Source organism: Mustelus asterias, chromosome 15 (assembly GCF_964213995.1).
Source record: "Mustelus asterias chromosome 15, sMusAst1.hap1.1, whole genome shotgun sequence".
NCBI lineage: Eukaryota > Metazoa > Chordata > Chondrichthyes > Carcharhiniformes > Triakidae > Mustelus > Mustelus asterias.
Genome location: NC_135815.1, coordinates 94,029,007 through 94,049,772, shown reverse-complemented (window position 1 = coordinate 94,049,772; position 20,766 = coordinate 94,029,007). Strand labels below are relative to the sequence as shown.

The 20,766-nt window shown below is 46.7% G+C and overlaps 1 protein-coding gene across 2 annotated transcripts in view; it reads left to right on the top strand.

Moving 5' to 3' along the window:
- Positions 1 to 15,967, top strand: part of hao1 (hydroxyacid oxidase (glycolate oxidase) 1) — a 42,993-nt gene extending 27,026 nt beyond the window's left edge. For both annotated transcript variants that reach the window (XM_078230358.1, XM_078230360.1), the window contains exons 5-8: positions 2,382 to 2,473; positions 7,250 to 7,408; positions 10,966 to 11,035; positions 14,814 to 15,967. In XM_078230358.1, coding sequence (XP_078086484.1) covers positions 2,382 to 2,473; positions 7,250 to 7,408; positions 10,966 to 11,035; positions 14,814 to 14,884 — 392 coding nt within the window. In that variant the 3' untranslated portion in view covers positions 14,885 to 15,967. The remainder of the gene's footprint in view (positions 1 to 2,381; positions 2,474 to 7,249; positions 7,409 to 10,965; positions 11,036 to 14,813) is intronic.
- Positions 15,968 to 20,766: the final 4,799 nt, after the last annotated feature.

Genomic DNA, 20,766 nt, shown 5'->3' with positions numbered 1-20,766 from the left:
TCTATGATACTCAGACAGTAAAGAAAAGGACTGAGATGGAGGCTTCATCCCTTTAAAATCTATTGACCATCTAGCTTGTGAGACTGCCCATTGTCCTTAGTTTGGACAGTGAGCCCGCCCTCTGGCCAAAAATTGGCTAATCCGGGGAAACTTAAGGGACTGCTTCCCACTCAGCCTGAGATTTACAGTGCAGAGAGCACAGAGAAAATAAATAGTGTCTCTCATGGGTTCCAGAGGCCAGAACCAAAATCCAATGAGGTATTCCTTCACATAGGTTGGTAGGTTGAAAACCGATGCTGGATAATTCATTATTTTCAGTTGTGTTGGCTTCAGACAATGAGATGGGAATGCAGATATGAATCAATCTTGTAGGCGATGGTAGAGGATTTTCAGCAGGTGCAGTATAGATGCGGTCACATGTCCAACCTGGGCCAGAGCTCCTTGTCTGCAAAGTTGCTGGTTCAATGATAAAAACGCAAACTGAGACTTTGAAGTTGAGCGAGGCAATATTACTGGTTCCACAAGCTAGACACCCATGTCACATGTTGCCCAGCCCTCCACACTGTCTTTGACAAAGGATGTGTATCTCTGGGCCCCCTAGATTGGTGAATGATTCAACAATTAAGGATTGAAAGGAAGGTTGCGGGGCCCTTTGTTTGAGCAGACAAGCAAACTCAGCCTGGGTTATGAAGTGCAGAAGGCCTGTGTATCGCACTCTTTGAATTTGGTCTGTGCAGCCCACACAGGGTCATTAGTGCCTCTTCAGCGATAACGAGGTATGAGTTTCCTCAATACTACTCAATACTCCTTTTATTCGGGGGAGGAGTCTCAGACAGACACAGATTCAGCCATTTTAAGTCTTTGTCTAGTTTGAAGATTTTAGGGTCTTCAATGAGCATATCTCTCTATATTTTTAATAGCCCTGTGCCAAAGGAGTAGCGTGCAGTATGTTCCACTTGAGACCAATTAGCTTTGTCCCATATCCCTCTATTCATTATCTAAAAGCCCCTGAAATGCCCCTATCGTATCTGCCTTCAACACCACTCCTGGCAGCATGTTCCAGATACCTACCACTCTCTATGTAAAAAAACTTGCATCTCACATCTCCTTTGGACTTTCCCCCTCTCACCTTAAGTGCATGCCCCCTTGATTAGACATTTTGGAGGGAATGTTCCTGTCCGCCACTTGAATAGTAGCAGGAGAAGAGTGGAACATGCAAAGGTCTGTTGACCTCAGGCGGGATTTTCCGGTTTCGGGGCGAGCGCGGCTGGAAAATTCCGCCCTCCAACTCCGGGAAAAAGATTCTGACTGTCCCTATCTATACCTCTCATAATTTTATAGACTTCTATCAGGCCTCCCCTCAGCCTCTGCCGCTCCAGAGAAAACAACTCTAGTTTGTCCAGCCCCTCCTTATAGCTCATATCCTCTAATCCAGGCAGCATCCTGGTAAACCCCTTCTCCAAGGCCTCCACATCCGGCAGAGTGGTTAGCACTGTTGCCTCACAGCGCCAGGGACCTGGGTTCGATTCCCGGCTTGGGTCACTGTCTGTTTGGAGTCTGTGCGTTCTCCCCGTGTCAGCGTGGGTTTCCTCCGGGTGCTCCGGTTTCCTCCCACAGTCTGAAAGACGTGCTGGTTAGGTGGATTGGCCATGCTAAATTCTCCCTCAGTGTACCCGAACAAGCGCCAGAGTGTGGCGACGAGGGGATTTTCACAGTAACTTCATTGCGGTGTTAATGTAAGCCTACTTGTGACAATAACAAATTTTTAAAAAATGGAATGTGGCGACCAGAATTGAACGCAATTCTCTCAGTGTGGCCTAACCAAAGTTTTAGAAAGCTTACACATTGAGGGATAAACTATTCTGGAATGGATAGGAAGATATTGATTGCAAAAGCACGTGTCGCAGAGAAAGTCTTATAATCCATCTTTGCGTGGAATTTTATTATTCTTTTAACACATCCAGCCATCAATCATGTTCCTTTGGCATGGTGAAGTAATTAAATTAAAATACACGTTATTACTGTAATCATATTAATAACTTAAAACGATACAAAAACATTTCAGTGGAAGGGTTGCTTAATTAAGATGAATGGGGGTATCACAGTACAAACTAACCTGACTGACACCCTGGATGTGAAACCGAACCACCTCTCGTCAAGAGGACCTCCTTCAGACCATGGAGCATAAAGCTAATAAAAGCAAGGGAGCATGGAAGTGTAAAGATGTACGTCTTCCCCGCAGGATTTGACGTGTCTGGAGAAACTTACACTCTCGCAGTTTATTCAGTCACTCCTGAATGTTTGTACAGATGCTGTTATTTAATTTTCACTAGAAGCTATTTTAGCCACCGTTACTAACCGCCAGCTCTCTGTAATTTCAGCTGATGATGCCAGGGAAGCGGTTAAGCACGGAATTGCTGGGATACTTGTATCAAATCATGGAGCGAGGCAGTTGGATTGTGTCCCAGCAACAGTAAGTTAACCCCCGACCTACAGCCAATATATCACAGTTGTTCAGACGCGTGATAAAAAGATTTTGTGGTGGCTATCGGTTGATGCCCTTTTAGATTCTGGGCTTTAACACAATGGGGCCGATTATGTCCACGCGGGCATAATGTATTACCAGGTGCCAAACCTACGGGCTAGAATGCGTGGAGATGTTTGCAATACAACAATACCCGAACAGGGAGAAACTGTTCCTGCTCGTAAAAGGATCAAGAACGAGAGGGCACAGATTCACAGGTTCGTAAGACATAGGAGCAGAATTAGGCCATTCGGCCCATCGAGTCTGCTCCGTCATTCGATCATGGCTGATATGTTCCTCATCCCCATTTTCCTGCCTTCTCCCCATAACCCTTCAACCCATTCCCAATTAAAAATCTGTCTAACTCCTCCTTAAATTTACTCACTGTCTCAGCATCCACCGCACTTTGGGGTAGTGAATTCCACAGATTCACAACCCTTTGGGAGAAGTAGTTTCTCCTCAACTCTGTTTTAAATTTGCTGCCCCTTATCCTAAGACTATGACCTCTCGTCCTAGAATGTCCCACAAGAGGAAGCATCCGCTCCACGTCTACTTTATCCACACCTTTTATCATCTTGTATACCTCAATTTGATCTCCCCTCATTCTTCTAAATTCCAGAGAGTATAGACCTAACCTGTTCAAACTCTCTTCATACGACATTTAGATTTAAATTGATTTAGAGTGATTTGCTAAAAAAGCAAGTGCGGTGTGAGAAAAAAGTTAGTCACGCGGCGAGTGATTGGGGTCTGGAATGCGCTGCCTGGAAGTGTGGTGGAGGCAGGTTCAATTGAGGCATTCAAGAGGGCATTAGATGATGACTTGAATGGAAACAATGTGCAGGGGCATGGGGAAAAGGCAAGAGAAATGATAAAAAGTCATAGTCCATAATTCTCCCGCCTCGCCCGCCACGGGAGTCGGAGTGGGCGAGGGACAGAGCGTGGGAAGGTCTATTGATCTAGGGCAAGACTTTATGGTTTCGGGACAAGCAAGGCTGTAAAACCCCACTCAAAATGCTCATTTGGCAGAGCAGGTACAGGCTTGATGGGCCAAATGGCCTCCGAGTGCACCTTAACATTCTGTGATTCTGTATGAAAAAATTTTAAAGTTAAAGTTTATTCATAAGTAAGGCTTACACATTAACACTGCAATGAAGCTACTGTGAAATTCACCTAGTCGCCACACTCCGGTGCCTGTTCGGGTCACTCCACCTAACCAGCACGTCTTTCAGAATGTGGGAGGAAACCTGAGCACCCGAAGGAAACCCAGGTGGACACGGGGAGAACGCGTGAACTCCACACAGACAGTGACCCAAGCTGGGAATCGAACCCGGGTCCCAGGCGTTGTGAGGCAGCAGTGCTAACCACTGTGCCACCGTGCCACTCCTCATCCCCATTTTCCTGCCTAAGATAAATGGAAGAATCACACTCCACCTTCAGTGATGATCAGAAAACTACTTCATAACGCAATTGAAACATCGTTATTTTCCAGTCGCCCATTTGTCTTTATTTATTCTTGCGATGTAGACATCGATGACAAGGCCAGCATTTGTTGCCCATCCCTAGTTGCCCTTGAGAAGATGGTGGTGAGCTGCCTTCTTGAATCGCGGTAAGGAGTCTTACAACACCAGGTTAAAGTCCAACAGGTTTATTTGGGAGCAAACGTGGCGTTTGCTACCAAATAAAGCTGTTGGACTTTAACCTGGTGTTGTTGGACTCCTGACTGAGTTTACCCCGGTCCAACGCCGGCATCTCCACATCACTTCTTGAATCGCTGCAGTCCATATGGTGTAGGTACACCCATGGTGCTGTTGGGAAGAGAGTTCCAGCATTTTGACCCACCGACAGTGAAGGAACGGTGATTTAGTTCCAAATCAGGGTGTTTTTAGTTTATTTATCGGTGTAGGCACACTGGTTAGCACTGCTGCTTGACAGCATCAGGGGCCGGGTTCGATTCCCTGCTTGGGTCACTGTCTGTGCGGAGTCTGCACGTTCTCCCCGTGTCTGCGTGGGTTTCCTTCAGGTGCTCCGGTTTCTTAGAAATCATAGAAACACGACACTGCAGAATGAGGCTGTTCGGCCCATCGAGTTTGCACCGACCACAATCCCACCCAGGCTCTATCCCCATAACCCCATATATTTGCCCTACTAATCCTCCTGGCACTCAAGGGCAATTTATCAAGGCCAATCAGCCTAACCTGCGCACCTTTGGAGTGTGGGAGGAAACCGGAGCACCCAGAGGAAACCCACGCAGACACGGGGAGAACGTGCAGACTCCACACAGACAGCCACCCGAGGCCAGAATTGAACCCGGGTCCTTGGCGCTGTGAGGCAGCACTGCTAACGACTGTGCCACCGTGCCACCCGTACTTGTGACACTAACAAATAAACATAAACAACCCCCGACTACTGCCCTAGGCCTGAACTCAACCAGACCTCCTCCAAGCCGACTGCCTGCCACTCCCTCCCTCCCTTCCTCTGAGTGTTTGACACTTACCTGACAAACCAATGTTCTCCCTGACTGGAATATGGCTGGACCTTTAAAGCTTCCTGATTAATGGCAGCCAGTGTGTAACACATTGTGCATGGTCTCCTTGCACCCGACTCTGGAGCCCTCGACAGAAGGCCCCAGAAACGTGTTGCCCTGCACAATTCTCACCTGGTTTGAGCGAGGAGTCCATCTGACGAAGGAGCAGCGCTCCGAAAGCTTATGGTATTTGCTACCAAATAAACCTGTTGGACTTTAACCTGGTGTTGTGAGACTTCTTATTGAGCGAGGAGGTCAGGGGGAAAGGATCAGAAAGGTTGCAAGGTAAAAATGTCGGAGCGAAACAGCAACCTGACTCGAGTTGCCAAGTTCAGGCCCAATCTGTTTTTAAGTGACGCTGATTGAAGAATAAATGTTGGATCGGAATTTGGGAATAGCTCTCTCACACTTCTTTGAAATAATGCTGTGTTATATTTTATATTCACCCGAGAGACAGATTGGGGCTTTGGTTTATCATCTCATCTGAAAGATCGTGAATGTAGCCCAATCCATCACGCATACCAGCCTTGACTGTGTCTGCACTTCCCGCTGCCTCGGAAAAGCAGCCAGCGTAATCATGCACCCGGACATTCTCTCCTCCACCTTCTTCCGTGGGTAACAAAAGTCTGAGGACACGTACCAACTGATTCAAGAACAGCTTCTTCCCTGCTGCCATCAGACATTTGAATGGAGCTACCTCGCACTAAGTTGATCTTTCTCTGCACCCTAGCTGTGACTGTAACACTACATTCTGCACCCTCTCCTTTCCTTCTCTATGAAAGGTATGCTTTGTCTGTATCGCGCGCAAGAAACAATACTTTTCACTGTATGTTAATACATGTGACAATAATAAATCAAATCAAATCAAAATCACACTTCTGAAAGTGCACCATTCTCTAGGTAACGCACTGGAGTGTCTGCCTAGACTGCGCTCAAATCTCTGGAGTGGGAGCTGAATTCACAACCTGCAGACTCAGAGACAAGTTGTGTTATTACATTGATATTTTTATGACGCAGTCTCCCTTTTGAGATGTAACGCCGAATCCCCCAAAGAGGAATACCTCTTCTCGTAATCTGTTAAAAGTGTGTGGGAAGGTCCGTTTAGTGACCTTTAGTGGTTAACGAACAGAAATACCTGACACTCCTTTTAAAATGAACACTTAATAGTTGTTTAACTAACAGGGAGCTTTAACCAAACAAGTAACATACTGAATAAAATAAGATTCTACTGGTATGTTGTACAAATAAATACAATGTCCATTCATTAACAAAAATATAATAATAAAATTCAGTCACTCTCAAAAAGATACAACCAGGTTTTCCGGCTTTCGGAAACTTTTGGAGTTTTTCTGTTGATTCCTCTGTCTGTAAGTTCTTTCTGATTTGGTACCTTTCGCTCATTAGAAGGTGCGTTCTCTAAGGAGATATCTGAAGCTGGCAGAGTTGGGAGCTGCTCTCTCCTCGAGGCTTGAGAGGTGGCAGTTGCGATATATTTTTTGTTTTCCCTTTGCACCCTCTTTTATACCTGTGGTGACCTATCAATTTTCCTACAATAGGATTGGTCTGATGTTGTCAACACCATCAAGTTCAAATGTTATAGGTTCTTGGTATCTGAGTGTCTGCTTTAAATCGATAGGCCGAATTCAAACACATACAAATGCCTGAAGCCTGTTACCAAGGCAATCCTGTTGCCTGGCCTTTGATACAAATGTTTCAGTTTGGATTCAGTATGTAATTTGCATTTTAAACCTCCAAGCACTGAACCAAGCACTAGCTGTTAAAGGAACCACACAATGTTTTTTCCCTCTAGCATTCTTACATGTTTTTATATCTTTATCAACATCAAATTCCAACTGCACAAACTCAACTTTGCAATGATATATTATCTTGGGCTTATTTACTGTTCAAGACACAAGGTACCAATCATTCATAAGGGATCGGGCAAGCACATTGTGGGTTCATTTATTGAGATGAGGTAAAGTTTGAGGACATCAGAGCTGTGCACCTGTGTTCTGCTCAAGGTAGAAATGAAACTAACACTGACACATTTCCCCTTCTATTGATGTCATGCTGATACCCCTTAAAGGCATATTACAACAGCGGGTGCCACAGCTAACACAATTTGCTAACATAAGCTCAGAATTTACAGCTCAACAATTTAAAGAGACACTCCATCTCATACTCGTTTTGGTCTTCCTCAGATAGATGCCCTTGCTGAGATCACTGAAGCCGTAGAAGGGAAGGTTGAAGTCTTCTTGGATGGTGGAGTGCGGAAGGGTACGGATGTGCTGAAAGCTCTTGCAATGGGCGCCAAGGCTGTGTTTTTGGGAAGACCCATTCTCTGGGGGTTGGCATACCAGGTAAAGAGAGAGTGGTTAAAACCTAGAACAAACCCTGGGCGGGCTGCTGTATAGTTGGAGAGCCTTCACTCCCCCCCATCCTCTGCGCACCCTCCCATCTCCCATCCCCCCCCCCCCCCCCCCCCCCCCCATCCCCCACCACCACTATTGTCACTGAACCCCCTGTCCTAAATCCTGGGAGTCAGGTTTGTTTGTTTAACATGGGTAGGGAGGAGCCTGTGCCATTTTCAGTGCTCCCTGGATATCTTGTCCAATGGGGATCCTGGAAATCTGTAGTGGCACTGGATGGCTGAGAGAGGGAGGGTCAAACTAGTCCAACTGGGTAAAGGGTGCAACTCTGTTGCAGAAGCAGTTCACAATGAGACAAGAAATAGAAGCAGGAATAGGCCACCAGGCCTTCAAGCCTGCCCCACCATTCAATACAATCATGGCTGATCTATGCTGACCATAAGACCATAACAGCTAAGAGCAAAATTAGGCCACTCGGCCCATTGAGTCTGTTCCACTGTTCAATCATGGCTGATATTTTTCTCATCCCCATTTCCCTGCCTTTACCCATAACCCCTGATCCCCTTATTAATCAAGAATCTATCTATCTCTGTCTTAAAGACACTCAATGACCTGGCCTCCACAGCCTTCTGCGGCAAAGAGTTCCACAGATTCACCACTCTCTGGCTGAAAGAAATTCCTCCTCATCTCTGTTTTAAAGGATAGTCCCTTCAACTTGAGGTTGTACCCTCTGGTTCTAGTTTTTCCTACTACTGGAAACATCCTCTCCACGTCCACCCTATCCAGGCCTGGCAGTATCCTGTAATTTTCAATAAGATCCCCCCCTTCATCCTTCTAAACTTCTGACCTCAGCTCCTTTTCTGTGCCAGTTTCCCGATGACCCTCTATTCCTCGATCTATCAAATATTTACCCACCTCCACTTTGAATACTTCTAATAACCCAGCCCTCCACCACCCTTTGGGGCAGAGAATTCCAGAGATTCACCACACTCTGCGAGAAGAAATTCCTCCACACCTCAGTTTTAAGTGATCGGTCCTTTATCTTGTAGCTATGTCCCCTTGTTCGAGACTCTCCCTCTGGTGAAAACATCTCACCATCTACCCTGTCAATCCATATAATCAGGTTCTTATATTTTTGAATAAGGTTACCCCTCACTCTTCACCAGGTGGCACGGTGGTACAGTGGTTAGCACTGCTGCCTCACAGCACCAAGGACCCGGGTTCGATTCCCAGCTCGGTTGACTGACTGTGTGGAGTTTGCACATTCTCCCCGTGTCTGTGTGGATTTCCTTCGGTTGCTCTGGTTTCCTCCCACAGTCCAAAGGTGTGCCTATTAGGTTGATTGGCCATGCTAAATTGATCCTTAGTGTTCTGGGATGCTTAGGTTAGAGGGAGTAGCAGGGTAAATATGTGGGGTTGTGGGTATAGGGCCTGGAAGGGATTGTGGTCGGTGCAGACTCGAAGGGCCGGCTGGCCTCCTTCTGCACTGCAGGGATTCTATGAAATTCGATGATTCTAAACTCCAAGGAATACAGACTCAGACTATCTGGTCTCTCTTTAGAGGACAACCCTCTCATCTCAGGAATTAGCCTGGTGAATCTCCTTTGGACTGCCTCCAACATTACTATATCCTTTTTGAGGTAAGGGGACCAAAACTGTACACAGTATTGCAGGTGAGGCCTCACCAATACCCTGTGCAATTGCAACAAAACCTCCCTAATTTTAAGCTCCAACCCTTTTGCAATAAAGGCCAAAATGTCATTTGCCGCCTTAACTATTTGTTGGGCCTGCATTTGGTAACTGATTCACGGGACAAGATTTCTCTGTCTGCTCCAGCTGAAATCTTTAATCACTTCATTTATATAGCACCGTTCATGCCCTCCTCACTGGCTTAAAGCCAACTAAGTACTTTTGAAGTGTAGTGACTGTCATAATGTAGGAAAAGCTGCCAATAGTGTGCACAGCAAGATCCCAAAAACGAATGATGACCAGATCAGTTTTTGTGATGTTGACTGAAAGATAAGGAACCTGAGGAGAGATGCATGCTGGGTTTAACATCCCATCTGAAAACTGGGGTCGGCATGGTGGCACAGTGGTTAGCACTGCTGCTTCACAGCGCCAGGGACCTGGGTTCAATTCCAGCCTTGGGAATGTGCAGACGACGCACTGTCTGCGTGGGTTTCCTCTGGGCGCTCCGGTTTCCTCCCACAGGCCGAAAGACGTGCTGGTTAGGTGGATTGGCCAGGGTAAATTGCCCCTTAGCGTCCGAAGATGTACAGGTTAGGTTGATTGGCCATGCTGGATTGCCCCTTAGTGTCCCAAGATGTGTAGGTTATGGGGATTAGCAGGATAAATACATGGGGTTGCGGGAATAGAGGCTGGGTGGGATTGTTGTTGGCGCAGGCCCAATGAACCAAATGGCCTCCTTCTGCACTGTAGGGATTCTATCATTCTTATGCCATTGAGAAAGCGCAGCGAAGGTTAACCAGACTGATTTGTGGGATAGCAGGTGAGCTATGAGGTGAGATTGGGGCGACAGGGCCTGTATTCTCTGGAAGTTAGAAAAATGAGAGGATATCTTATTGCAATGTATAAAATTCTGACAGCAGGGAGGATATTTCCTCTGTCTGGAAGTTCTAGAACAAAAGGGTGACAGATTCAGGATATGGGGGAGGCCATTTAAGACTGAGATGAGGAGAAACAACTTCGCTCAGAGGATGGTGAACCTTTGGAATTCTCTACCAATGAAAGCTGTGGAGGCCAAGTCATTGAATATATTTAAGAAGGAAATAAATAATTTCTAGATTCTAAAGGTTAAAGTTAATTAATTAGTATCACAAATAGGCTAACATTAACACTGCAATGAAGTTGCTGTGAACATCCCCTAGTTGCTGCACTCTGGCACCTGTTCGGGTACACTGAGGGAGAATTTAGCAAGGCCAACGCACATAACCAGCATATCTTTCAGACTGTGGGAGGAAACCGGAGCACCCGGAAGAAACCCACAAACACGGGGAGAACGTGCAAACTCCACACAGTGACACAAGCCAGGAATCGAACGCCGGTCCCTGGGGTCTGTGAGGCAGTAGGACTCACTCTGTCACCATGCCACAGGTGAGAAGGAGAATGGGAGAGCATGGAGTATGGCGTTGAGGTGGAGGATCAGCCACGATCATGTTGGATGGCAGAGTGGGCTCGAAGGACTGAATGGCCTACTCCTATTCCTATTTCCTATGTCACCCCCAGCAATGCAGCACTCCTTCAGTACTGCACTGGAATATCAGTCTGGACTTTTGCGCTCAGCTCTCTGAGGTGGGACTTCAACCCACAACTGCCTGATCCATGAACAAGACTGCCACCAACTGAAACATGGCCGACACAAAGCAGCGGTAGGTCAGAATTTCACCCCGAGTTCTCCCCCCCCTACTCACCCTAAATTTCTGTCCAGTAGAATCCCTCGAGAAAAACTGAGACATTTTGGGACTTGCACATCTCACCGTAAAATAAAGCCAATGTTATTAAACTGCACATTTTTTTTGCGACAATAGGGGGAAGAAGGAGTTTGTGAAGTTCTCCAGATGTTAAAGGAAGAATTCAAGCTAGCATTGGCTCTTACAGGTTAGTGGCGTGTGGATAATTATCTTGGCATCAAGAATATTTACCTAACACTGCGAATCATTTACTGCTAAAGGGTGCAAATATCTACAATGTTATTAGTCCAAATATCCGTCAATCTGTTCTCAGTCTGTTCTTCAGCTTCCTTCCTCTCATTCTTTATCTGGGTATGTTTGACATTTCTCTGTTTTGGTCATTCTTTCCCTCACCCCATCGTTCAATCATCAAGCAACTGGGCCCAAGGCTATTTCATGGCTGCCGTCAGTTTCCAGCGATCAGTTAAACTCCATCCACAATCCACCAGAGATGATTCACCTTTCGATTGCTTTCTGAAATTATGAAATGCCCCCCCCCCTAGTGTGGAGCTGAGGGGGCTGGGCTGGCTTCAGGTCGGCATGGTGACGCAGTGTTCTGTGTTTGCTAGCAGGAGACTTAATCCTGCTGACTCTGGCATTCTGTGGTGAGAAATGGGCGCATGTTTTTTTAAAATTCGTTCATGGGACATGGGCGTCGCCGGCTGGCCAGCATTTAGAACACAGAACATAGAAAAAAATACAGCACAAACAGGCCCTTCGGCCCACAAGTTGCGTCGGTCATGTCCCTACCTACCTAGGCTTATATACAGGCTTACCTATAACCTTCAATCCTATTAAGTCCCATGTACTCATCCAGAAGTCTCTTAAAAGACCCTATCGAGTTTGCCTCCACCACTACTGATGGCAGCCGATTCCACTCACCCACCACCCTCTGAGTGAAAAACTTACCCCTGACATCTCCTCTGTACCTACCCCCCAGCACCTTAAACCTGTGTCCTCTTGTAGCAGCCATTTCAGCCCTGGGAAAAAGCCTCCGAGAATCCACCCGATCTATACCTCTCAACATCTTGTACACCTCTATCAGGTCACCTCTCATCCTTCGTCTCTCCAAGGAGAAAAGACCAAGCTCCCTCAGCCTATCCTCATAAGGCATGCCAACCAATCCAGGCAACATCCTTGTAAATCTTCTCTGCACCCTTTCAATAATTGCCACATCCCTCCTGTAATGAGGTGACCAGAACTGAGCACAGTACTCCAAGTGGGGTCTGACGAGGGTCTTATAAAGCTGCATCATTATCTCCCTACTCCTAAACTCAATCCCTCGATTGATGAAGGCCAGCATGCCATACGCCTTCTTAACCACCTCCTCTACCTGCGAGGCCGATTTAAGAGTCCTATGGACCCGGACCCCAAGGTCCTTCTGATCCTCTACACTGCTAAGAGTCTTACCCTTGATATTATACTCCTTCATCCCATTTGACCTGCCAAAATGGACCACTACACATTTATCCGGGTTGAAGTCCACCTGCCACTTCTCGGCCCAGTCTTGCATCCTGTCTATGTCACGCTGCAGCTTCTGACATCCCTCCAACCTAACCAACCTTTGTGTCATCGGCAAACTTAACAACCCATCCCTCCACTTCCTCATCCAGGTCATTTATGAAAATGCCAAACAGCAAGGGTCCCAGAACAGATCCCTGGGGCACACCACTGGTGACCGACCTCCATTCAGAAAAAGACCCATCTACAACCACTCTCTGCCTTCTGCAGGCAAGCCAGTTCTGAATCCACAACGCAACAGCCCCTTGGATCCCATGCCCTCTCACTTTCTCGAGAAGTCTTGCATGGGGGACCTTATCGAACGCCTTGCTGAAGTCCATGTAAACCACATCTACCGCTTTTCCTTCGTCAATGTGTTTAGTCACATTTTCAAAGAACTCCACCAGGCTCGTAAGGCACGATTTGCCTTTGACAAAGCCGTGCTGACTACTTTTGAGCATACTAAACTTCTCTAAATGTTCATAAATCCTGTCCCTCAGGATCTTCTCCATCAACTTACCAACCACTGAGGTTGTCCATCCCGAGTTGCCCTTGGAGGGCAGTTGAGAGTCAACCACATTGCTGTGGCTCTGGAGTCACATGTAGGCCAGATCGGGTAAGGACAGCAGATTTCCTTCCCTATGGGACATTAGATAGGTTTTTCCGACAATCGACAATGGTTTCATGGTCATCAGTAGATTCTTAATTCCAGATATTTTGTTCTTGAATTTAAATTCCACCATCTGCCATGGCGGGATTTGAACCCGGGTCCCCAGAACATTTAACTGAGTTTCTGGATTAATGATCGAGCAATAATACGACTAGGCCATCGCCTCCCCTATTGTTGAGTTAGTGCTCTTAATTAGTAGCTACCTTCCTGTTATACGGGCAAAACACAGCATTCTTCACAGTGCTGCACATGTGCCTGGTGAAATAGAACCATTCTACAGTGCAGAAGGAGGCCATTTGTCCCATCAAGTCTGCACTGACTCTCCAAAAGAGCATTCCACCTAGGCTTTCCCCTCCGTCCTACAATCCCGCTCATTTACCGTGGTTAATCCACCCAACCTACACATCTTAGGACACCAAGGGGCAGTTTAGCATGGCCAATCCACCTAACTTGCACACTTTGGAGTGCGGGAGGAAACCGGAGCACCCGGAGGAAACCCACGCAGACACGGAGAGAATGTGCAAACTCCACACAGACAGTGACCTGAGGCTGGAATTGAACCTGGGTTCCTGACGCTGTGAGATAGCAATGTTAACCACTGTGCCACCGTGCCAAAGAGTTATGTGTATGGCTGCCATTGAGAAAGCATTGTCACCTCTTTCAACATGCATATGGCCAACACAATGTTTGACATTGGGACGGGGGAACAGGGGTAGGCCATTCAGCCCTTTGAACCGGTTCTGCCATCCCAAATAGATCCTGGCTTATCTATATCGTAACCCCCGCGTACCCACCTTGGTATCATAACTCTTAATGCGGTTGTTTAACAAGAATCTATCAATCTCAGCTTTGATAATGAGCAGGAGTTATGCAGCGAGGTTGCATCGGAAGGATTGGCTGTGTAAAGTCTCTTTAAAATTCCAGTATGATGAGAGGTTCACTTGTAATTTGCAATTAGGATGTGTGTCCTCCACAGCGATACAGCCAGGAACACGACCCTGAGGAACTCCTGCTGAGATAATTGGCCTCCAACAACCACAACAATCTTCCTTTTGTGCCAGGTTTGACTCCAACCATTGGAGAGTTTTCCCATGATTCCCATTGACTTCAGCTCTGTTGGGGTCCCTTGACACTTGGTCAAATCCTGCCTTGATGTCAAGGGCAATCACTCTCACTTCCCCTCTTGAATGCAGCTCTTTTGCCCATGGGTTTTGCTGTCAAGGCCAGCATTGGTTGCCCATCCCTAATTGCCCCTTGAACCAAGTGGCTTGCTTGGCCCTTTCAGAGGGCAGTTAAGAGTCGAGCACATTGCTGTAGGTCTGGAGTCACAGGTAGGCCAATCAAGCGGCTGGCGGATCTCCAGACCCAGCTGTGTCACCTGGAGCAGTGGCCACCCACCGGGAGTCCCCTGAAGAAGAGATATCAAGGACATGGGCTTCAAAATTAGGCCTGGGTGAGGTGGTTCAGGGGCTGGGTTCACTGAGGTAGGGCAGGAGGCAAACTCCCACCCCCTCTCTCCTCCTACCCCAACCCAGCAATTAGACCACTTGGGGGCCTGGCGCCTTCCACTGCCAAAGGCAGCAGGAGAAGGTCCATAAGCTATCATAAACTGGCAACAAAAGGGCCTCGACCAGCCGAGACACAAAACAGACCACTTTTGATGCTCAGGTGAATTATTGAGAAGGCCAACTCGTTAAGTTGCTGTCACACTGCCCTCATTACACAGCCATGAATTAAATATAAAATATTGTTTCAGGGTGTCGCAGTGTGAAAGAAGTTGACAAGTCTCTGGTGAAAAGGAATCCCTGGGTGACATCCCGTATCTGAGGACCTTCGTTGTGAGAAGGACGGGACAGAGTCAGCAATGGATGCAGCAGCCCTGTTCAAACCAAGTGCGAGAATTCTCCAAGGGAAAGCTGCATTCGGGGCAATCAGTTAACTCCCCCTGAAACGATTGTGATTACGAAAACACTAAAGTGTTTGTTAGTCCTCCGGTGCTATTATATTGGTTTACCGCATAACCTTCTGCTAAAAAATCCACCCTACGATGGATTTCCCTTCTTGCTCATAATGTGAGTTAAATTTAGGCATTGGGAAGACTGGATATTAATCTTCATCAAATAGCCACCTCGATCATTCTGTGAATTACTGCAAACATTCATGTTTATCATTCATTCATGTTCACTGTCTGTGCACAGTCTCCCGTGTCTGCATGGGTTTCCTCCAGGTGCTCCAGTTTCTTCCCACAGTCTGAAAGACATGCTGGTTGGGTGCCAAATTCTCCCTCAGTGTACCCGAACAGGTTCCGGAGTGTGGCAACTCAAGGATTTTCACAGTAACTTCATTGCAGTGTTAATGTAAGCCTACTTGTGACACTAATAAATAAACGTTAAACTTTAAAAACTATCTGTGCGGAGTCTGCCCATTCTCCCCGTGTCTGCGTGGGTTTCCTCTGGGTGCTCCAGTTTCCTGCCACAGTCCGAAAGACATGCAGGTTAGGTTGCATTGGCCATGCTAAATTCTCCCTCAGTGTACCCGAATAGGCACTGGAATGTGGCGACTGGGGGATTTTTACAGTAGCTTCATTGCAGTGTTAATGTAAGCCTACTTGTGACAAGAAGAAATAAACTTTAAAAACTGTCTGCGTGGAGTTTACATTCTTCCCATGTCTGCGTGAGTTTCCCCTGGGTGCTCCGGTTTTCACCCACTGTCCAAAAGACGTACTGGTTAGGTGCATTGGCCATGATAAATTCTCCCTCACTGTACCCGATCAGGCTCCGGAGTGTGGTGACTGGGGGATTTTCATTTCATTGCAGTGTTTATGTGAACCTACTTTTGACACGAATAAATAAACTTTATGAGTTTTTAAAATTCATTCATTCACAAGTTATGGGTATCATTGGCCAGGCCAGCAATAATTGCCCATCCTTAGTTGCCCCGAGAAGGTGGCGGTGAGCCGCCTTCTTGAACTGTAGAAACCCATGTGGTGTGGGTACATACCCATAGTGCTGTTAGGGATGGAGCTCCAGGACTTTGACCCAGCGATGGTGAAGGAATGGCCGATCTGCTGATTCATTCCAGGGCAGGACGGCGTGTGACTTGGAGGGGGATTGGGGTGGTGGTATTCCCATGTGCATATGCTCTTGTCCTTCTAGGAGTGAGCAATTTGATTGTTAGAGTATTTCTTCATTGTGTCTGCTCTGAGATCATGTACCCTCACTGGACTCAAAATCCAGGGGCCTACGCTAATGCTCTTGGAGAGGGTGGAGATTCCATCATGGTATCTCATGGAATTTAATAAAATTAAAATAAAATCTGGAAAATAGAGGAGAGGCAATGACCTAGCGGTATTATCGTTAGGCTATAAGTCCAGAAGCTCAGCTAATGTTCTGGGGACCTAGGTTCAAATCCTGCCACAGCTGATGGTGGAATTTGAATTCAATCAAAAAAAAAATCTGGAATTAAGAATCTACTGATGATCCATGAAACCATTGTCGATTGCCAGAAAAACCCATCTGGTTCACCAATGTCCATTTAGGGAAGGAAATCTGCTGTTCTCATCTGGTCTGGCCTACATGTGATTCCAGAGCCACCGCAATGTGGTTGACTCTCAACTGCCCTCCAAGGGCAACTAGGGATGGGCAATAAATGCTGACCAGCCGGCGATGCCCATGTCCCACGAATGAATAAAAAATAAATAAAGCTAATCTCATTGACTGTTGCAAGAAAACCCATCCATTTCACAAAGGGCGGCACGGTGGCACAGTGGTTAGCACTGCTGTCTCACAGCGCCACGGACCCAGGTTCGATTCCCGGCTTGGGTCACTCTCTGTGTGGAGTTTGCATGTTCTTCCCATGTCTGTGTGGGTTTCTTCCGGGTGCTCCGGTTTCCTCCCACATTCTGAAAGACATGCTGGTTAGGGTGCATTGACCTGGACAGGAGTGTGGCGACTTGGGGAATTTCACAGTAACTTCATTACAATGTTAATGTAAACCTTACTGTGTGACTAATAAATAAACTTTAACTTTAATGTCCCTTTGGGGAAGGACATCTTCATTTCTTATCCAGTCTGGCCTACCTGAGACTCCAGATCCACAGCAATGTTGTTGGCTTTTAACTGCCCACTGAAATGGTCGAGAAAGCCACTCAGTTGTACCAAATGCGCAACAGAGAAGTCACCAGATTTACTACAGTGTTTCAAAAAGGCACTCACCACCACTTACTCGAGGGCAAGTAGGGATAGGCAACAAATGTTGGGCCTTGCCGGAGATGCCCACATGCCATGAAAGAATCCTGTGATGTTTCAATGATTACCGCCATCTTGTATTTGGTATGCTGGTTAGTGGTCCTCATGATGCCCGGTTCTATCTCGAGGTGGCCTCTCTCTTACCTGCATAAATTCACTTTCTGTCATCCAAATGGGACAGGCTAATCATCAGACCATCTACTGAGGGTAACAGGTTGCATCGGGCTGGGGAAGAGGGAGACAGAGGTAGGTGAGTTCTATTACACTTACTTGTGGCAACATTGTGAAGTGCAAAAAAAGGTCAATGAATAAAAGCTGTGCTCTCTAAGTTACAGAAATTCTATTTAATCTGTTAAAAAAATTGGTCTCCATTCAAAGTGAGGTTTTACAATAATCTGAACCTTCAAAGGAATCCTGAATCTTTGTAACTTCGTTCCAAACAAATCCATCCTTCCAAATGAGCGTTTAGTGACTGCAGAATTTTTGTTAATTGATAGTCCAAAGATGTGCAGGTTAGGTGGATTGGCCATGCTAAGTTGCCTCTTAGTGTTCAAAGATGTGTAGTTTAGGTGGATTGGCCATGCTAAATTGCCCCTTAGTGTCCCAACATGTGTAGGTTAGTGGATTAGCCAACACAAATGTGTGGGCTTACAGGGATAGCGTGGGGGAGAAGGCCTGGGTAAGATATTCTGTCAGAGAGTTGGTGCAGACTTGATGGGCTGAATGGCCTCTTCTGCACTGTAGGAGTTTTATGATGATTCTTTGATTATTTGTGTGTTATTGGCCAGAGTCAGAGGTAGATCTGTCCCTTTCCGAAATGGTGCCATGATATCCACCTGAGAGGCAGACGTACCCTCAGTTTTATGTCTTACACAATAGACGGGCACCTCTGACAGTGCAGCACACTCTCAGTACAGCATTGGAGTCTCAGCCGAGATTTCTGTGCTCAATCCCTGGATTGGAACTTGAACGTGCAACCTTCAGACTCAGAAACAAGAATGCTAATGACTGAGTCACAGCCGTCTCCTGAAGTTGAAAGCAAAGGGAATATTGAGGGCAGGGGGATAGTTTGTGGCGGGAGTTCTGGAGTGTGAGAGGGTGAGGCAGCTCGAATCCCTTCCACTCTCGGTGAGGTGGAGGGAGGAGGAAAGTGAAGAGTGAGAACGAAAGGGCATGGAAGATGCAATAGGATTTGAGTTTTCAGGGTGTGGCGAAATGGTCTGCAGAGTCTTAACTTTGAATAAGCTGAAAGACTTTCAATCAAGCAAACCTGATTCTTGGTTCTGGTTTTTTTTTCACTGTGCTGGGATTTCTTGTGTCCAATGGCCTGGAATTTGTCAAAGGACAGAAGTGTGTCAGATTTAACAGCTTGTCCTTGGCAGGGGAGAGTTCTTTACAGATGTTTGGGGCCAGTGTTCCTTATCTGGGCATTGGAATGTAAACAATATGCACTTAAGGGCTGATTTTATGGGGTCTGGAGTGACCAATGCCACAACTCTGGCTGTATTTGATTGGCTGAATCGAATGATGCATTTGTGGTTTCTGATCAGTTCATTGGCTGGATGACAGAGAGCCTTCCGGAAGCGAGTGGAGAAATGTAGATTATGGGGATAGGGCCTGGGTGGGATTGTTGTCGGTGCTGACTCATAGAGTCATAGAATCATAGAGGTGTACAGCATGGAAACAGACCCTTCGGCCCAACTTGTCCATGCCGCCCCTTTTTTTAACCCCTAAGCTAGTCCCAATTGCCCATGTTTGGCCCATATCCCTCTATACCCATCTTACCAATGTAACTGTCTAAACGCTTTTTAAACGACAAAATTGTCCCCGCCTCTACTACTGCCTCTGGCAGCTTGTTCCAGACACTCACCACCCTCTGTGTGAAAACATTACCCCTCTGGACCCTTTTGTATCTCTCCCCTCTCACTTTAAACCTATGCTCTCTAGTTTTAGACTCCCCTACCTTTGGGAAAAGATATTGACTATCTAGCTGATCTATGCCCCTCATTATTATATAAACCTCTGTAAGATCACCCCTCAGCCTCCTACGCTCCAGAGAAAAAAGTCCCAGTCTATCCAGCCTTTCCTTATAGCTCAAACCATCAAGTCCCAGTAGCATCCTAGTAAATCTTTTCTGCACTCTTTCTAGTTTAATAATATCCTTTCTGTAATAGGGTGACCAGAACTGGACACAGTATTCCAAGTGTGGCCTTACCAATGTCTTGTACAACTTCAACAAGACGTCCCAACTCCTGTTCTGACCAATGAAACCAAGCATGCTGAATGCCTTCTTCATCACTCTGTCCATCTCTGACTCCACTTTCAAGAAGCTATGAACCTGGATCTCTTTGTTCTGTAATTGCTCCCCCCCCCCCCCCTCTGCTAGGTGATCATGTTTTTCAGGAGATTATGATCTCCCTAGACTGTACGGAGTCTGGCTGTCTTAATGCCGTTTCTCCCATTGTCGTGATAACTTGGAAAGATCTCCTGCGCATTAGTATTGTTAGATGTTGACAGCATGTGTTAATCATCATCTGTCAGCAGAGCAGGCCTCCAGCTTTCTGCGTTAACCCTTTTCTTCCCTCTGGTGAGGCCTGGCTCTCTGGGCTTGCTCTATGTAACCCTGCATGTATTACACTGACATCAAACAAAATATGAATGGACACGTAAATTAAAATATAAAAAACATGATCCCTGATATTGCCCTGCAACACTGCGAAAATCCCCTAGTCGCCACAGTCCGGCACCTGTTCGGGTACACTGAGGGAGAATTTAGCATGGCCAATGCACCTAACCAGCACATCTTTCGGACTGTGGGAGGAAACTGGAGCACCCGGAGGAAACCCCCGCTGACACAGGGAGAACGTGCAGACTCCACACAGAGAGTGACCCAAGCCGGGAATTGAACCCGGGACCCTGATGATTCTAGAATTATAGAAACCCGACAGTGCAGAAGGAGGCCATTCGGCCCATCAAGTTTGCACCAATAACAATCCCACCCAGGCTCTATCCCCGTAATCCCACATATTTACCCCGCTAATCCCTCTAACCTGCGCATCCTGGGATACTAAGGGGCAAAAAAGCATGGCCAATGCACCTAACCAGCACGTGTTTCGGACTGTGGGAGGAAATCGGAGCACCCGGAGGAAACCCACGCAGACACGGGAGACTCCACACACACAGTGACCCGAGGCCGGGAATCGAAGCCCTGGCGCTGTGCGGCAGCAGTGCTAACCACTGTGCCACCGTGCCACCCCTCCTGTAGCCTGCAGAAGCTAAAGGAGAGTGGCAGTAAAAACAAATCTGTAACAAAAAAGCAAATAGAATGGAGAAAAAACCGGCAGAAAAAGAAAGATGACTGAGTTAAATATAGAAACCAGCAGAGTATAGTTAAAAAGAAGGAAAAGTTACTGAGTTACATCACAATCTGAATACATTTCTAGGCATTTCAGGAATGCTGAC